We start from the raw sequence: 16857 nt of genomic DNA, 5'->3' as shown, positions 1-16857 counted from the left end.
TATAATTTATTATATAAGTAGATTTCAATATAAATCTTTTTACGTAAAAATTTTTTTTAAGATCACTACTTTAACATGTAATATTCAATATTAATTTATTATTTTTATATATTTTTATTTAAATAAAAAATCTAATTTTAATAATATAGAAAAATCTTACTTGCAATTATTTTATTGAAAAATTTAAAAAATAATTTGAAATTATTCATTTTCACGCTGTTGCATTTCATTTTTTATAATTACAATTGTTGTAAATATATTACATCATACATTACTTATGGAAGACTTATATATGAATACTTTATTCTATGATCATTAATGAGAGGGAACAAAATACAAACAAATTTATTTAAAATATAAAATGCGATTAAAATTTTTGTTCAACAATCTTTACAAAGATAGAAGCATAAAAATTTTATATCTATGTTTAAAAAGTATTCAACAATTAATTTATTCGCAGGCCATTAGTTAACATGGTGTCACTTGATTAGACATGCACGTATTTATTAAACAAGAGATTAACTAAACTAGAAAAACATGTACTTGTCGTTCTTGTTATTTTACAAAATGTGAATTGATTTAAATAATTCCTCAGGAATGTTTTATACATGAATAACACGCAGCGATTGATTATTTCAATAATTTTTGTGCTACAATGTTAGCATTTTTTTTTTTTATGATTCTGGAGTCACGGACTCCAAACATATATCACATAAAAATGATAAATAATTGTTAAAGTATTCAATTACATGACATATAAGTGATATAATATTCAGTCTCGTAGCTTTCATAACACAAATACCGGAAAAACAATTTTTTTCGCCTTTTTATTACAATTTATTCAGTTCAATATTGTTTATTTTCCGAGCAATCAGATGAATTTTTAATCTATCTCGGACATCTAGTTCGTATTATGCAACGGTAATGCCAACCGTTTGAAGATAGCTTCTCAGGTGATTAGCATTAGGTTCTGGAATTTGGTCAAGAATACTAAGTAATTGTCTTGGCGACAATCTTGCAAGTCCTTGTGCTAAATGTAAACGTACATCACCAATAGCTGTTTATTAAAATAAAATTTATTAGAAAATTGATTAAATTTTTACTAGTTTATTTGTTAAAATATAATAAAATAAAATAAATTTAACAAAAAAGTAAAATATTAAATAAATTTAATATAATGAGATATAAAAAATCTCATAAATAATAAAGTATTTTTATAATAATACCTTCCAGAGGATCTTTTGGAGGATTTCTTGCACAAAGTAATTGACTATATCCTACTTGATATCCAGGTGCATCTTCAGTTTCAGGCAATATAGTATCTTCAGGTAAAGAAGTCTGATCTTGTGGTAATTCAAAAAATTCTACTAATGTTGCTAATAAACGAGGATAGTATGTATTATATGGCCTTTCTAGCATTGCTGGACAATCAATTAGTAAATTTGACATTCCAACTGCAGTAACTTTTCGTTCAATATCACCTGTTACTTTTTGCATATCTGCTATTAATACACGTTCTACAACCATGCCAAACATTCTAAAATAAAATAATTGCAATTTATTAATTAGTTTCAATTATGATTATTTTATCGATTTTTAATACAAAAAAACTTACCGAGATTGTATTTGATCTATAATTGTAACTAAATTATTGGAACCATATCTAATGATATAATATGCAAAAAATACAATTAAACCCTTAACAAATTTTGTCGTTTTTGATGATGAAAGTCTTTGAAATAATAATACAAATATTTGTTTCATATAGGGTTCTAATACATTTCTAAAAATGTTACAATATTATTGATATATATATATAATTATTTCTAATAATATTTCTAATATTTATAATCTAAAATATTATGATAAGAAAACTTACGGCGCAAAATATTCAATAATACTTTGTAATAACAAAAAACCTTCGTGATCATTGGCCTTTGAGGCAATCAATTTTTGAAATACACCTAACAAACCATTTGTTTTGTCTTGTGCTACTATATGATGTGCGCCATGGCTAATGAACGCTCTTAATAATCGATTTAAAGGATGAATATTAGCTTGACGTTCAAATAATACTGATGATAATAAACAAGGAAATAAAGCCAAATATGCTTCTGGAATATCTTGAGTTGTTCGTAATTCCAGAAGTAAAGCAAGAATTTGAAAAAGATATGGTAGAAATTCTAAATATAAAAATATATATTAAAAATAAATAATACAATTAAATAACATAAATAATTTTATATTAAATAAAATATTTTACCTAACACATCTTGCTGTAAAATTTCTTGAAAAATTGGGAATAGCGCTTCCTCAAATGATGAAACTGCAACTTTATGTGTTTTACAAACAATTCTAAAATTATATAAAATATATTTTTAAATTTTTGTTTATTAATTTATTCACATCTTTTTTTGTAATTTATTACTTACTTAATTGATAAAGCAAAAGTTTCAAAGAGATAATGATTGAAATTAGGGCGACTTGGATTTTTAGATACTATAGCAAGTTTTTCTGTAAGTTTAGGCAAAAGATCTGCTAAGAATGGTACGATTATCTCTTGTAAAATACCAAAGCTTCTCATAATAGCTTTCATTACATATTCATTTTCTTCTGAGCCAGATATATTTAAACATGCAAATAAACCTTTTAATAAATCCGATGTCAATGGTGATAAATCATTAGCTTTAACTCTATAAATAAAATTTGATTAATTAAAAAACATACATTAAGATCATTATATTATTATTATTACAATAGATTCCTGTAAAATGCTATGCATTATTAATGTGCATTATATAAATTCACATTATAGCAAATCATGCTGATAAGAATTTTCTTCTTTATAATATAAATAATAAAGTAATATGTTTGATTATTATCATATCATTTTTTGTATTCTATGTTTTATCAAATAAAATAATTTTTAAAAATTAATAGCATAAATATGTTATTAATTAAAAAAAAAACGAGACATTAATCGCGTATAGAAAAACAGTATATCATTATATCTTTAGTGCATTATACAGGATCCTATTATATTACTAAGTGAAATATTAAATTTCTTACAAAAATAAATTATCGGGTCCTTTCATTGCAAGTATTTTTTCAATTGCACACGCAGCATATGTGTGAACAACAATATTTGAAGCACTTAAATGTCTAATTAATTGTGGTAAACTACCAATTATCATTTCTTTAGGTAATATCGATCTGAAGGTCATTATGAATTTAATTGCATCAGCTTTAAGTACAGGAAATTCGTTCACTGTAAATATTTAAAATTTTTTTATATAACATAATTTTTAACGAATAAATTTTTATTTTACTAATATTATGTACCATTTGGTTTGATTAATTCTGGTTCAATATGTTGCATTGCAAATTGAGGTAATGGAACAAGTTCACTGCTTTGAGTAACACCATGTTTTTGTGTTTGAGCTTTGCTTGCACTACTGGTGACTAGATAAATTGCAGCATCTTTACTTCGCCAATTTTCAGCAGGTTTATTAGCATAATTTTGTAACATGACCTAAAAATTAAAAAACAAAAATGCAATAACATATATAAATTATTTATATATTTTTATTTTTTATTTTATTTACCTGTATATAAGCACCAAAAATTTCCATTATTTTTGCTTCAAAATATTTAGAAAGTACTTTAACTAAATCACAAGCAGCACGTCTTCGTGTGTCGACATCACTGCCTTCAATATCTCGTCTGATATATTCTTCGGGATTATCCTCAAATAATTCATTATCCGATTCTATTAATTATTAAATTTTTTTCTTAATAAAAATACAATATTTATATATACATGTATATATAAAATATATATTCTAATTAAGCAATTTATAATAATTACCTCTAAATTCCATATTAGGTATTATAACTTTTTCGCATATACTACTCAAAGTAGTAGGATCTTCAAACAAATGTCTATATTGTGCACGATCCGCTACTGTTGCTAAAAATTGTAAAGCATTCGATACTAACTGTAAAAAATATAAAAAATCATTAGAAAAATTTTAATACATCTAACTCATATTAAATTTACATACAGTATCATATTTTGGTTGCTGGCCAGTAGATGTTAATAAATTCCACACAGCAGTTACAAACTCAGGTAAATATGGTTGAAATTCTTCATCATATTTCTGAGCATAAAGGCCAATATTGTCACAAACTTGTGATTTTAATTGTTCAATTACTCCTGCTTCTTCTTCATCCTATATATAAAGATTATAAACATTATAATATATAAATAATATTAAGAAAAGAAGAAAAAAATGTAATAACAAATTTATATGTAACAGTACAGTAGATTGTAGAGATGGTACATCTGTGTTCAATAAAATATGAAAATTTCTCATCCATGTAGCCATATTGTCTTCAAAAAATTCGGGTAAATCCTAAAAATAAAATAATTTTAGTAAAAAAAAAATGTAATATTTTATATTTGATGATAATTTTACTCACTTGGAAATTAAGAGAATAAAATACTTTGGATAAAATTACCAAAGAACTATATATAATTTTTAATGCATCTACATTATTTGCATGTACTTGCATTAAATTCATTGTAGCCTAAAACAAAATTTAAAAATTTAAAGAAGCAGTTAATATATCATAAAGAAAAAATTATTTAATAATATAATAATATAATTATATAATTCTTACAACAAACAGATCTGTCAAAGGTTTAGCAAATCTGTCTAAGACAAATTTTATCTCAGTCCACAAAGTCTGACTTTTAAATTCATATCTATATTTTTTAAATAATGAATGTGCAGTATGTAATACACCATTAATAACATGAAAATCTCCTGTATTGAATTTTTCAACCATTTGATCTATAAGTTCTGGCCATTTATTTGGAAAATCATACTTTCCAACTATTGAAACAGCATCAGATAATTGTTTTTGAACAGAATCAGGAGAATGAAGCATTAAATTAACAATCAATTTTTTAATAGCTTCCCTATCTTGTGCATGTATACGATCTACAGAATCTTCTCCCTGCATATGAAATAAATTATAAATATTACAATTAATTATTTATATTATAAATATAACAAAAATTATATTAATAAATAATATAATTAATTACCACTTTCCAATTACGTTTTATATAATTTTTAAATGCAACTGCACCAGCAATTCTAATGGTTATATTGATTTCAGATTTGTCCACAAGATGTAAAAGAAGTAACGGATAATTTTGATTTACTTCAACCGATTCTAAAAACTTTTCAGCTAAAACAAAATAATAATTTATGAATTTATTTTATAATTTATAACATCTATAATAAAAATAAGTTTTTTTTATAAAAGATTTATAAAAGAATCAAAATAAAAATACAAATTAAAGAAATACAAGTATATTTATATAATATTTAAATAATGAAAAATAAAATATAAATTAATATAAATTATTTTTAATAATAAATTTTAATAATTAAATATAATTATTTTTAATTATATATATGCACATAAAAAAAAAAAGAAAAAATTTATTTGAAAAAAAATAATGAAATGAAAAAGATTTTTCTTCGATTTTCGTTTTTTCTATAAACTCAATCGATACATCTATTTTTAAAATTTATTGGTAAGTTAACTGTTTTTTAAATAGTTGAAAAAAAATTGAATTAAGTACTTGTTGATATCCGCATGTCAGATTTATTACAAAATTAAATTTCAAACCATAATTAAATTAATTAAACAAAATGTTTAAATATTAATTATATTTATGAATAACAATATATAGTGTTCGTGATTATGTAAAATATTTTATGATGTTTCAACAAGAACTTTTATTAACAGAGAGGTTATATTCACCTGGTCGTCTAACATTTATATCTGGACTAAGTGTATGCTTTAGATATTCACTAAGAGTAAGCAAATTGTCATCCGTGAGTTCCATATTGACTTATTTTAAAAATGTCGTAAACCCACAATTCAAAAAAATATTAAATCTTCACAAAAAAATGTTGAAACAACGCAGTACCGGCTTTTGATAAATTCAATTTTCTAACCAATGATCGTTGTCACCGTTGTTGGTTGGCGCTTTCTACAATGATTTACGCGGGAATACTTTTTATTAGAATGAATCGACTAATACATTTTATTTAATTTTTATGAATTATATCAATAAAAAAAAGTTATAAGTAAAAAAAATTGTTGAATTTAACTGAAAATCGATTCATTTTACCTTATATTTTAAAGTTTATTTTACATGATATTATATATCATGACATTTCATACGATTATAATACAATTATTATAATTTTTTTATTAAGTAAATATTTCGTATATTTAAAAGATTTAAAAGAATATATATATATATATTTATTATTTAATATTTATGTATATAAAAATTTTAATTCACATTTTATAATAAATTAATATTTTATAATAAAATGAAATAATAATCGCATATATATACTAAATAAATTTTAATTTTAATATTATAATTTTATTTATAATTATTTATGTAATATAATTTATTATAATTTTATTATTATATTATAATGTATCTTAATATTGATATATAATATAATATTAGTATATAAATTATTTATTCTGAAAAGTTATTAAACATTTTTTTCTGTTTTATTTCATTTTCCAATCTTCTTAGCATATCTTGTATACGTGTAATTTGTAATAATTTATTATTATTATTTTCCCTATATAATATTTAATAAATAATAAATAATAATTAAAAATATATTTATGAATTTCTAAGTATATAACAATTCTATTCATAATTACTACACTTACATTATATTTGTTAGAACAAGATTAATTTTCAATATTTCTTCAGTTTCTTTCTTAGAATTTAAATCATTCAAATCACATAATGTTTGTAGTTTTATTACTTTTTCTTTAAATATTGGCAATTCACTATATATTTTTTCGTATTTTTTTTGGAATTCTTGAATATCTTTGATTAAATTTTCATTTGACTATGAAAGATAATGATTATTTTTTTTGAAAAATTATTTTTATATTGTATAATATTATATAATAACTTAGAATATATATAATTAAACATACGTATTCTTTTTGGGCGCGCAGAAAATTGTTTGTATATTTTATATCCATAATTCGAAATTTATTGCTAAATAAATGATTATTAATGATTATTAATGATAAAAAATAAAGAAATTATGTATTTTTATATTGATGACAAATTTATGCATGAACATGAAAACTATAATTAAACTTAAATTAAATGATTTGTTTAAAATTTAGAAAGAGAAATACCATTGTTTCGTAAAATATATCGTTCTTTCTTTTGTTAAATTTTTTAATTCTTGTTGTTGAAATTTGATTATTTCTATAATTTCCGAGATTTCATTTCTAAGGTTGGCTTCTTTTTTCTGTAATTCTAGATATTTCACTTGTCCTGCCCAAATGTTCATAGATAAAGTAGAATAATGCGATTCCCAATAATTTCGAATCTTTTTGTATTTACAGATTGTTTCTTTCAATTCTGTAAACTTTCGAAAATAGAACGAGACGTATGTTTTTATATTATATAAAATATTGAAATTCAGTTTTATTTAATTAAAAATAAACAGAATAATAAATAGAATAGTAGATTTTAATAAAATTATTACTCTTTTAATTAAATAATTAATTCGATCTGCTTGATTATTAAACTCTTCATAAACTTCTTCAATTTTCTTAGAAGGCTGAGACATATTTTATTGTTTTATTAATAATATTCGCTTTTTCTATTTTTTTTTTTTTTTTTTTTATCTTACCATATATATTATGATCTTATATTCTCTATGATTGTGTGACAGAGAAAATTGCGTTTGTCGAGACCTCTATTGAGAAAACATGAAATTACACATATTATATTTATAGATAAATGTAAGTATTTAAATTGAAATATTTATCTTCATTATGATATGAGAATTGTTACAAATATTTTTTAAAATATATTTTATGTATATACACATATAAATTGATTCTTAATTATTTTAATTTAATTTTTTTTTTAATATTATTAATGTATTATATTTATTTAAATAATTTTCTTAATTAATGCTAGTTTCTTAATCTAATGTATTATATTTGTTCAAATAATTTATTTATTTTACAAAAATTAAAATTAGTCACTAATAAAATTGCATCTTTGTTTATGTTCGAAAGATATAACTATTGGAACGATGTAAATCACGGCATTGTACCAAACTTGTCAAACAATCGGAATAACGTTTCGCTGTGCGATCATTAATTAAAACGTCTGCGTCATCAGACGAATACTATTTATGAATATAAAACTATGCATCATTCTAAATATGGGAAACGTGTAATTTAGAATTTTAATTTATGTACACCATGAAACGATCATTCTCAACACGATATTTTATACTTCGTTCCAATCAATAAGTTAAAATATTAAGTTAAAAATATTTTTTTTTCAATAAATAAATGTTTCTTTTTTAACTTATTAAAAATCAAAAGTACAATACTTACATAGGATATTTTTTTTATTTTTACGTGAGAATGTAAAATTAATGCAATAATATAAATTATATAAATAATTATATTAATTGATCATTATAATTAATTTATTAATAATTTTAATAATTATTTTTATAAAAGAATAAATGTGATAATGAACTGTTATTAAATTTATTTAATAAAATATTAATATAATTCAATATCGTTAAAAAATCAAACTAGAGACTCATCGTTCAGTAACGTATGTTCCTATCTATCGAGACAAGGCATATAGCGTAATTGACGACGTTTCAGTTTACTCGTAAAACGCGTCGGTGATGTTTCGTAGTCGGTAAGTAGTCGTCGCGCGAACTGCGTTCACGCAGCTTTTCGTTGCTTATAATTTATAAGGAAATTTCTTCAATTGATTCGACAGTTTAAAATTATACAACGAAAAGGAAATTATTTTATTCCTAGACGGAATCTTAATGTTGACCAATTATATTATTTTTCATCAAAATCTTTCTGATTCTTTAGGTGAGTCATTAATATTGCTTTTAATACTATTTTTTTTATAGTATATTATATATATATATATATATATATATATATATATATATATTTTTTTTTCATTAGAATGAGAGAATAGATTGAAATTAAATAATAGATTGAAAAAAATTATGTTTCAAATTAAAAAAGAAGATTCGTTAGAAAAATTTGAAAAATTATTATTTTGTAAAATTTTCGAAAAAAGTTTGATTTTAATATACATATTTAAAATATAATATAATTTTATAAATATGCGTGCAGTCAGTTGGAAATTATGTTACATTTTGTTATAATTCGCTTTTATGATTTTTTTCGTTTCTCTCAGCTTTTACTTGTTAAATTACGTAAAAATAACAATTTATCTTGAAATTAGAAAAGAATCTAAAGAGCAATGTGAATCTAATAGCAATAATATATTATATGACGAAATATGTTACATATGCAAATTCAAACAAAAAATTAATTAATTTTTTTAATTATATTAAATCACAGAAGAAGAAAATTACACTTGAAAAAATTGTTTCCATTTATATCGACCAGAGAAATTATTTTTTTATAGTAAAAAAATCATAAATCATAAACATTAAAGTTATGGCTCGCTCTATATTATCAAATTGCATTTTAAATTGCATTAAATTGTAAATGAATTGTACTATAAATAATTAAATATTTTTATTTTTTAATAGTTTATATATTATGATCATTGTATTTTAGTTATACTAAATTTGATATAATTAATGGAATTTCATCGAAATATTTAATGATAAGGATCATGGTTTGATAACGTTATCACAATCTTTATCAATACGGGAAATCAAAGACTTTATCATTGTTGTTTTAAACTTATAATTATAAGAATTGCATTAAGTGTAAAATAATTTAAATAGAATATTTTTTAATAAAAATAAAATGATTTTTGTATATATTTCGCATTCGAAAATTTTATCAAATAGTTATGAGTAATTAATAGAAAATACTATGAATGCGATTAATTTATGGCACGAGCCATGTGAATTCATGCTAGTATGAAACAGGATGAGCATTGATAATCTAGCAGGAACTGGCATTATTTCATTTTATTGCAAGAGAAAAGTAAGAATTAAATTCTTGTCAAACTTTATTATAATATTTTTTTAATAACTTATCATAATTAATATTAAATAATATTAATATTTAAACTAAATTTAACTAATATTTAAACTTAAAGTTCCGAAAAATAATAAAAATAAACATTAAAATTAATTCTATGCTAATAATTTTTAAAAATTATATGTTTTCTTATTAAATTTTTTATTTGTTATATATTATTATAATTAGAGATTATATATAACATTTCGTTTTTAAATTCATAAAATTTTAAGTTCACTTATGAAAAAAAATGCTATATAATGATTAAAAATATTCATAAAAAAAATTTATTTTTGATCGAGATACGTATACATATATATATTGTAAAGATAAATTTTCAATGTATGTCATTGTTAAAATGCATTTTTTTACATAAGACAATCGTGTCATAAAAAACGATGTACTGTAGTTTTTAATTACGCGCCTTTGAAAGCTTAACACAAACACACAGATTCACGAACAGTTAGATTATGTCATCGCTACTTTATTTGCGAGTCTCTAACCTATTTACATAAAAGTCTTACCTCATTGCGAAGGAGAAAGGTAAATAATTGAATCTTTGAGCCAGAGCGGGATAACATTTTGTAACAGAAATAAACATTTTAATTATTATTTTTTATCATTAATTTAATTTATTTATTTATAAATAACAATTTTGTAACTGTATGATTGATCGATATTTTAATCGATTTTAGAAATATTGATAAATCAATTAATAAATATTCTTATAAATTTTGAATGTAAGAATAATATTAAGGAAAATAATTTATAGGTAAAATTGTATACGTAAAAAAATAATTAATAAGAATATATATAAATAAAAAATTGTATTTTATTATCAAAATTCAGAAACAATATTTTGTTCATATTTCTGAATTTTTTTCGTTTTCTGAAAAAAATTCTATATATTTTATAAAATTTATAAAATTAAAAAATATAAGATTTAAAAATTTATTATATTAAATTATTTTATTTATTTAAATTTCTATTTTCATTTTATTGAAATTATATAAAACAAATTAAAATTAAATCAGTTTTTTTTTCATCATTCAAAATACAGTATACAATTTATATACAATTTACTATTTATAATAGAATAATAAAATATGAATTAAATATCAATATTTAAATTATTTTTTTCATAAATTATATTTTATTTTTTCTAGATGCATAAATTAAATTAAATATGTATTTATATTAAATATAAATATTAATATATTATGTATTACATACATCAAATCATACCTCAAAATATATAAGCTTGAGTAATTAAAAAAAATTAATTTACTTTTTCCCTTTAAATGGAATTTAAACGGAAAACATATGATGTATGTGTTTTATTTTTAAATTTTTATTTATTTAAGGATTCGGTTTCCAAAATTAATAGAAAAATGGAATGCGGAAGGAAGGGCGTGGTTAGAATTATTTGATGTGTCGTGTGTTGAAGGCACACCCTCAATCTACCTACGCGTACTACCCACCTTTTTGTCTGACTGTAATTTTCTCATATTTCGCGTATCATCGACCTGTTCTTCCCTTACATAGTTATTGCAAAGTCAATCCCCAGTGTAGATTATCATTTTTATTATTTATAAATTAAATAATAATTTAAAATAATTCGTTCCTCCCAAATAAATATTATATGAGATTATATAACTTATTTAATAGTATTATTTTATTATTAATTTTAATTTTCCATAAAAATTTAACTAATATTAGAAATATTTATTAATTTTTATTTTACAACTTATCATGCAATTTCTTTAAATAATATTTTTTTATAATAATTATGATCTGATAAACTGTAATATTTCTAATTATTATAGATTACATTTTAATTTTTTATTTAATATAAAAAATAAATTTTTATATGAAACTTCATGATTTTTTTCATTTTTTCTAAAAAAGTAATAATATCACTGACAACAAAGTAGATGATGATCTCAGTTTTATATGATTGAATAATTTCATAAATTAGGAAATATAATTCCATCGTTTCAATTAAACAAATATTAACCGTAATGTGTTCCAGTGAATCAGACGGAAAATATTTTGTGGTTTCCATTTTAACCGCATTGATATGAATGTTGATTAAAATTGCTTCGAAATGTTGTGTTACTGTAACACACAATATATTATGATCTTAAAAAATTTTTTATTTTTTTTAGCTCTATAATTATTCAAATGCTTTGTAATAATTTATTTAATATTAATTAAAAAACTTTTTCATTTATATATTATTAAATAATAAAAAATTTTATTTTAAAATTATTAATATAATTAATTTTATTCTAAATTTTATATAAATTTTTTTTTATATAATCGACATATCTTTTTATAAATTATATTCTCAATTATAAAAATATCAAAATCAATGTATTTTTATTTTTCATTTTTCAAAATTAATATATGAAATATAACAATTTTCTATTTTATTAGCATTTAATAATCATTTGTGACGTTTAATTGCAATTATGCAATTAAACGTTATTAATTTTCTTTTAAAAAGTTTTACGTTTCAGATCAACGTATGCATATCATTGAGTCGTATTGATATAAATTATCACAGAACTATCAATTTCTTTCTCATTTTTCTACAATTAAATAATGTAACGGATAATGAAATTGGCCGGATGACAAAAGATAAATACTAACACCGACTGTTGATAAAAACCGCCGCCAAATTGAACGGAAGGCTAAGAACAATAGTGGACTCGTAATTATTGGATTTTATTCGTGCGCGCAATGTGCAGTAACAATAAAGGTAAATAGTAAACGAAGAATTAATTTAAATGTAAAAAAATTTTATTTTAGAATTGTTTAATTTAATTCAATAAATTTGTTTAAAAAGAAAAGAATAAAAAGTTACGAAGAATTGTCATAAAATATTACATATAAAGATTAATTTATTTTTTTTGAAAATAGACTGAAAAAATAAATATATATTAATATGATGAACAAAAGAAAGAGTAATGAAGAAAAGCAGGGTTAAATAACGTATAAGAGCTAAAAGGAGTTATAGCGGGAGTATATAGAATGGAAAGAAAAGAAATGACATTGATGATTCAAGATATACAGTGGCAAAGGCATGCACTTTGAAAACGCACGAACACAGCATACATATGTGATTCAAGCAATATATATACATATATAAAATAGTATAAAAATCATGCATGTAGAAGATATAAAAATATATAAAAAAATAAATTTTATCAATTTTAATATTATTATATTATTTTAGTTATATATATATGTATATGTATATGTATATATATATATATGTATGTGTATGTATGTATGTTTTGCATTTACTTATCATTTACAAAAAGATTTTACTTAAAATTGTATGTTAATTTTATAATAAAAATTTCTGCGACATTGAATTAATAAATTTAAAAATTTATCATATTTTATAAAATTATTTATAATTTTGATAAACAATATAAATTCTGACAATTTTTAATATAATATAAATAAATAAAAAAATATAATTTTTGTTCTATATAAAAGAACCATTTAATTTTTTATTATTATAAATTTTAATTATAATAAATTAATATTTAACTATAGCATTAATTTAGTTATTATAATAAAATAATAAACATAATATCTTTCAATCTGAATCAATATGCTATACAACAAACAATGACAAGGATAGCCTTGATATACGCTCGTCAGATGTGTTGGTTACTTTTTTAATAAAACTATCAAACTCATAATTTTTTCTCTTTTTAATGTTTTTCTGATATCTCTATTATTTTAAAAATTCATTTCATTTTATCACAAATAAATAAAAGTTAAATAATTTTTTTTATTATATTTAATTAAATGCATATTTTAAAAGCGAATAACAATTGAACAAAATAAAATAAAAATTTATTAAAATTAAAATTAAATACCAATTATTATTTTATATAACATAAATGAATTTCTTTTTTCTTTTTTTCAGAAAATAAAAATACGATCTCCAAACATAGACCAATAAAAGTCACAACAATCGGTGATGGAACTGTCGGCAAAACATGTATGCTTATTACATATACAACAAATGAATTTCCTTCGGAATATGTACCTACTGTGTAAGTAAATTTAATTTATAAATATAAAAATGATAAATTTTATTTTTTATTAAATTATAATTTATAATACGAAATAAACAAAAATTTATAATTGTGAAAATGAAAAATTTTTTATTATTTATTGATTTCATATTTATTTTAAAACAGAAAATGATATTTATATCTGTTTTTAGTTTTGATAACTATGCAGGAACAATACATGTAGACGGACAAGAATTTGATATGACTTTATGGGATACTGCTGGCCAAGAAGATTATGAGCGAATTAGGCCTTTATCTTATCCAAATGTGAGTTTTTAACTAATTATTTATTTATTTCATTTTATTTATATTTTTAATTTTTTAATTAACATGTAAATTATAACAATTTATCATTTAATTTTCAGACTGATTGCTTCTTGATCTGCTTTTCAGTGAATTCTCGCACTTCTTACGAAAATATTGCAAATAAATGGTATCCAGAAATTAAACATCACTGTCCAAATACACCTATAGTTTTAATTGGTAAGTTAAGTCCAAACAAATAATTATTAATTTGGTTATAAATTAAATAATAAAAATAAAAAAATAAATTATATGAAGTAAATCACATTATTTTATATTTTTTCATAAGATTTTAATTAAACATAATATTAAATTATTATTACTAATAATAGTAGTAGTTATTATTATTTAATACATAATAAATAAAAATAAATTTCATTAAAAATAAAAAAATTAAGATCAAAATACTAGAATTTAATAAAAATATTCTTTTTTTTAATTATTAATATTTTAATATAACTTATTTCATTTCAATATCTGAATTTCTCCTTAGTATTAAACATATCGAATAATTATATTTATATAAAATTTCCTATTATTTTAAATTTGTAATATTAGAAAATTAATATTAATAGATATAAATTTTTTAATTATTTTTATATTTTATATTTATATGCATAGGTACTAAAGGAGATCTTAGAAATGCAGAAAATGTTGATACAATTACCTTTAAGGAATGCAAAAAAATGAAAAAGAAAATAAAAGCTTATAAATATGTAGAATGTTCTGCTTTGAAACGGGAAAACTTAGAAGAAGTTTTCAATGAAGCAATTCGGGCAGTATTGAAAAAACCATCTAGTAAACTTTGTTGTTCATTTTAAAAATTAAATTATAAAGTATTTATAATTAATTATTAAAAAATATTGATTATATAATAATTTTAATTTCAAAAAACATATCATTCCACAAAAAATATATTTTTAAAGACAATTTTTCTATATTTTTTAATATTAAAAATTTTTAGAAATAATTGATGATAATAATAATTAATAAATTTCGAAAAGTGTAAATATTTTACATAAATATTTTAATGTTTATTATATAATTAATTAAAGTAGAATAATGTTTATTATACAACAATAAAATAGAATATTGTTAATAAATAAGAATTTATTTTTTAGATATTATTTATTTAACAAAATTTTTTAAATGAAATAAAAAATAATTTTTTATGATATATTTATATAATATTTCTTATTAAAATATTCTTTTTATTTTGTAATAGAAATGAATTGAAGTAAAAATAAAATTGCCAGCATTTATTATATATAGTCATTTATAAATAATTTTTACTTATATTTCATATTTATCCTTATTTACTATATACAGCTGTTATAATTATTTACTTTAAATATCATATTATTTATCATTAAATGCAGTTAGACACTATTATAATTCTCTTATACATAAAAAATTTTATGTTGAGAAATAGTCACATTCATAAAATTTTAACGTCCAAAAGCTCCATCCGAAAGAGGAGTTACTTTTTGTTGTATTATTTTACCATAACCTCCTCTCCCACTATCAAAATCTGATCTATATTCATCTCTTACCTGTAATAATTTGTTTTGTATAATATTAATAAAATATATAGTGTAATATAAAATAAAATGTAATACAAATTATTATATTAAATTATATACTTGTCCTCCAGTTTTTCCTCTTCCATATTGTCTGCCTTCAATAAAACCAGCATCCCAATCAGTTCTAATTATTCTATCATCTAAACGTGTTCCATTAATATATCTCATGCAATTTTCTGCATCAACTCTTTGATAATATTCAACAAAACAAAAACCACATGGTGTTTTTTTATATTTGTCCAGTCCCATAATAATTCTTCTAATATCACCGCACTTTGAAAATAATTCATATATTTGTTCTTCTGTAGTATAAAATGATAAATTTCCAACATATAAAGTTGTAGAATTTCTTAATAGTCTATCTTGTTCAGCTCTTGAACCCTGTAATTATTATGAAAGAATATAATATTATTACATGATTTATTATTATTATATAATAGAATAAATATAAACATTTCTTTAAAATATTAAGAAAAAATTTATAGTTTAAAAATTGAATCTAACCTTAAAATGTTGATCGCGATACGAACTTAATTCAACAGAAGGTGAATTTGATGGATTTAACTTTATTGTTGCCATTTTAAATATTTTAACAAATCTTCTAGCGATTTTATCACCTTCTTCAATTTTTTCTTATAATTCTAAGCATTCGACTTTATTTAATAACACTTGTAAACATTATTGAACGCATAAAAAAATATATATTCTCGAAACATCAAAACTGCCATCTATCC

At 20.6% G+C, this 16857-nt stretch overlaps 4 protein-coding genes across 15 annotated transcripts; 1 reads left to right on the top strand and 3 right to left on the bottom strand.

Annotated features, from left to right (window-relative positions):
• Positions 1–156: 156 nt before the first annotated feature.
• Cse1 (chromosome segregation 1) lies at positions 157–6061 on the bottom strand. Its single transcript, XM_003692369.4, has 16 exons — positions 5842–6061; positions 5114–5259; positions 4684–5022; positions 4483–4590; positions 4323–4415; positions 4065–4232; positions 3869–3998; positions 3606–3769; positions 3343–3532; positions 3070–3268; positions 2433–2693; positions 2264–2355; positions 1880–2183; positions 1616–1783; positions 1227–1537; positions 157–1057 (listed from the first exon to the last, which is right to left on the bottom strand). Exons 1-16 carry the CDS (start codon positions 5924–5926, stop codon positions 912–914), a joined length of 2904 nt encoding a protein of 967 aa, XP_003692417.1. The 5' UTR covers positions 5927–6061; the 3' UTR covers positions 157–911.
• Positions 6062–6580: 519 nt separating this feature from the next.
• Positions 6581–7771, bottom strand: LOC105735028 (uncharacterized). The gene is made up of 5 exons (XM_086911093.1): positions 7626–7771; positions 7270–7505; positions 7060–7123; positions 6784–6968; positions 6581–6689 (listed from the first exon to the last, which is right to left on the bottom strand). Exons 1-5 carry the CDS (start codon positions 7707–7709, stop codon positions 6581–6583), a joined length of 678 nt encoding a protein of 225 aa, XP_086767219.1. The 5' UTR covers positions 7710–7771.
• Positions 7772–8366: 595 nt separating this feature from the next.
• Positions 8367–15807, top strand: LOC100866799 (ras-like GTP-binding protein RhoL). Of its 12 annotated transcripts, none has more exons than XM_086910992.1 (8): positions 8770–8812; positions 8897–8997; positions 12660–12901; positions 13063–13223; positions 14087–14216; positions 14390–14504; positions 14603–14720; positions 15162–15807. In XM_086910992.1, the coding sequence occupies exons 5-8, from the start codon at positions 14164–14166 to the stop codon at positions 15359–15361; spliced, it is 486 nt and encodes a 161-aa protein (XP_086767118.1). In that variant the 5' UTR covers positions 8770–8812; positions 8897–8997; positions 12660–12901; positions 13063–13223; positions 14087–14163; the 3' UTR covers positions 15362–15807. The 12 variants fall into 12 exon arrangements, with proteins under 12 accessions (XP_086767117.1, XP_086767111.1, XP_086767118.1 ...); XM_086910996.1 differs by having other exon boundaries at positions 8774–8812; positions 12647–12901; XM_086910986.1 differs by lacking the exon at positions 13063–13223 and having other exon boundaries at positions 8772–8812.
• Cbp20 (cap binding protein 20) lies at positions 15785–16851 on the bottom strand. Its single transcript, XM_003692366.4, has 3 exons — positions 16628–16851; positions 16184–16504; positions 15785–16093 (listed from the first exon to the last, which is right to left on the bottom strand). The coding sequence occupies exons 1-3, from the start codon at positions 16700–16702 to the stop codon at positions 15989–15991; spliced, it is 501 nt and encodes a 166-aa protein (XP_003692414.1). The 5' UTR covers positions 16703–16851; the 3' UTR covers positions 15785–15988.
• Between the last annotated feature and the right edge of the window lie 6 nt (positions 16852–16857).

This window comes from Apis florea, unplaced genomic scaffold (genome assembly GCF_048593485.1).
Source record: "Apis florea isolate Af1SG1 unplaced genomic scaffold, ASM4859348v1 contig_3203_pilon, whole genome shotgun sequence".
Taxonomy (NCBI): domain Eukaryota; kingdom Metazoa; phylum Arthropoda; class Insecta; order Hymenoptera; family Apidae; genus Apis; species Apis florea.
The sequence above is the reverse complement of the archived record's forward strand: the minus strand, read 5'-3'. Positions and strand labels throughout refer to the sequence as shown.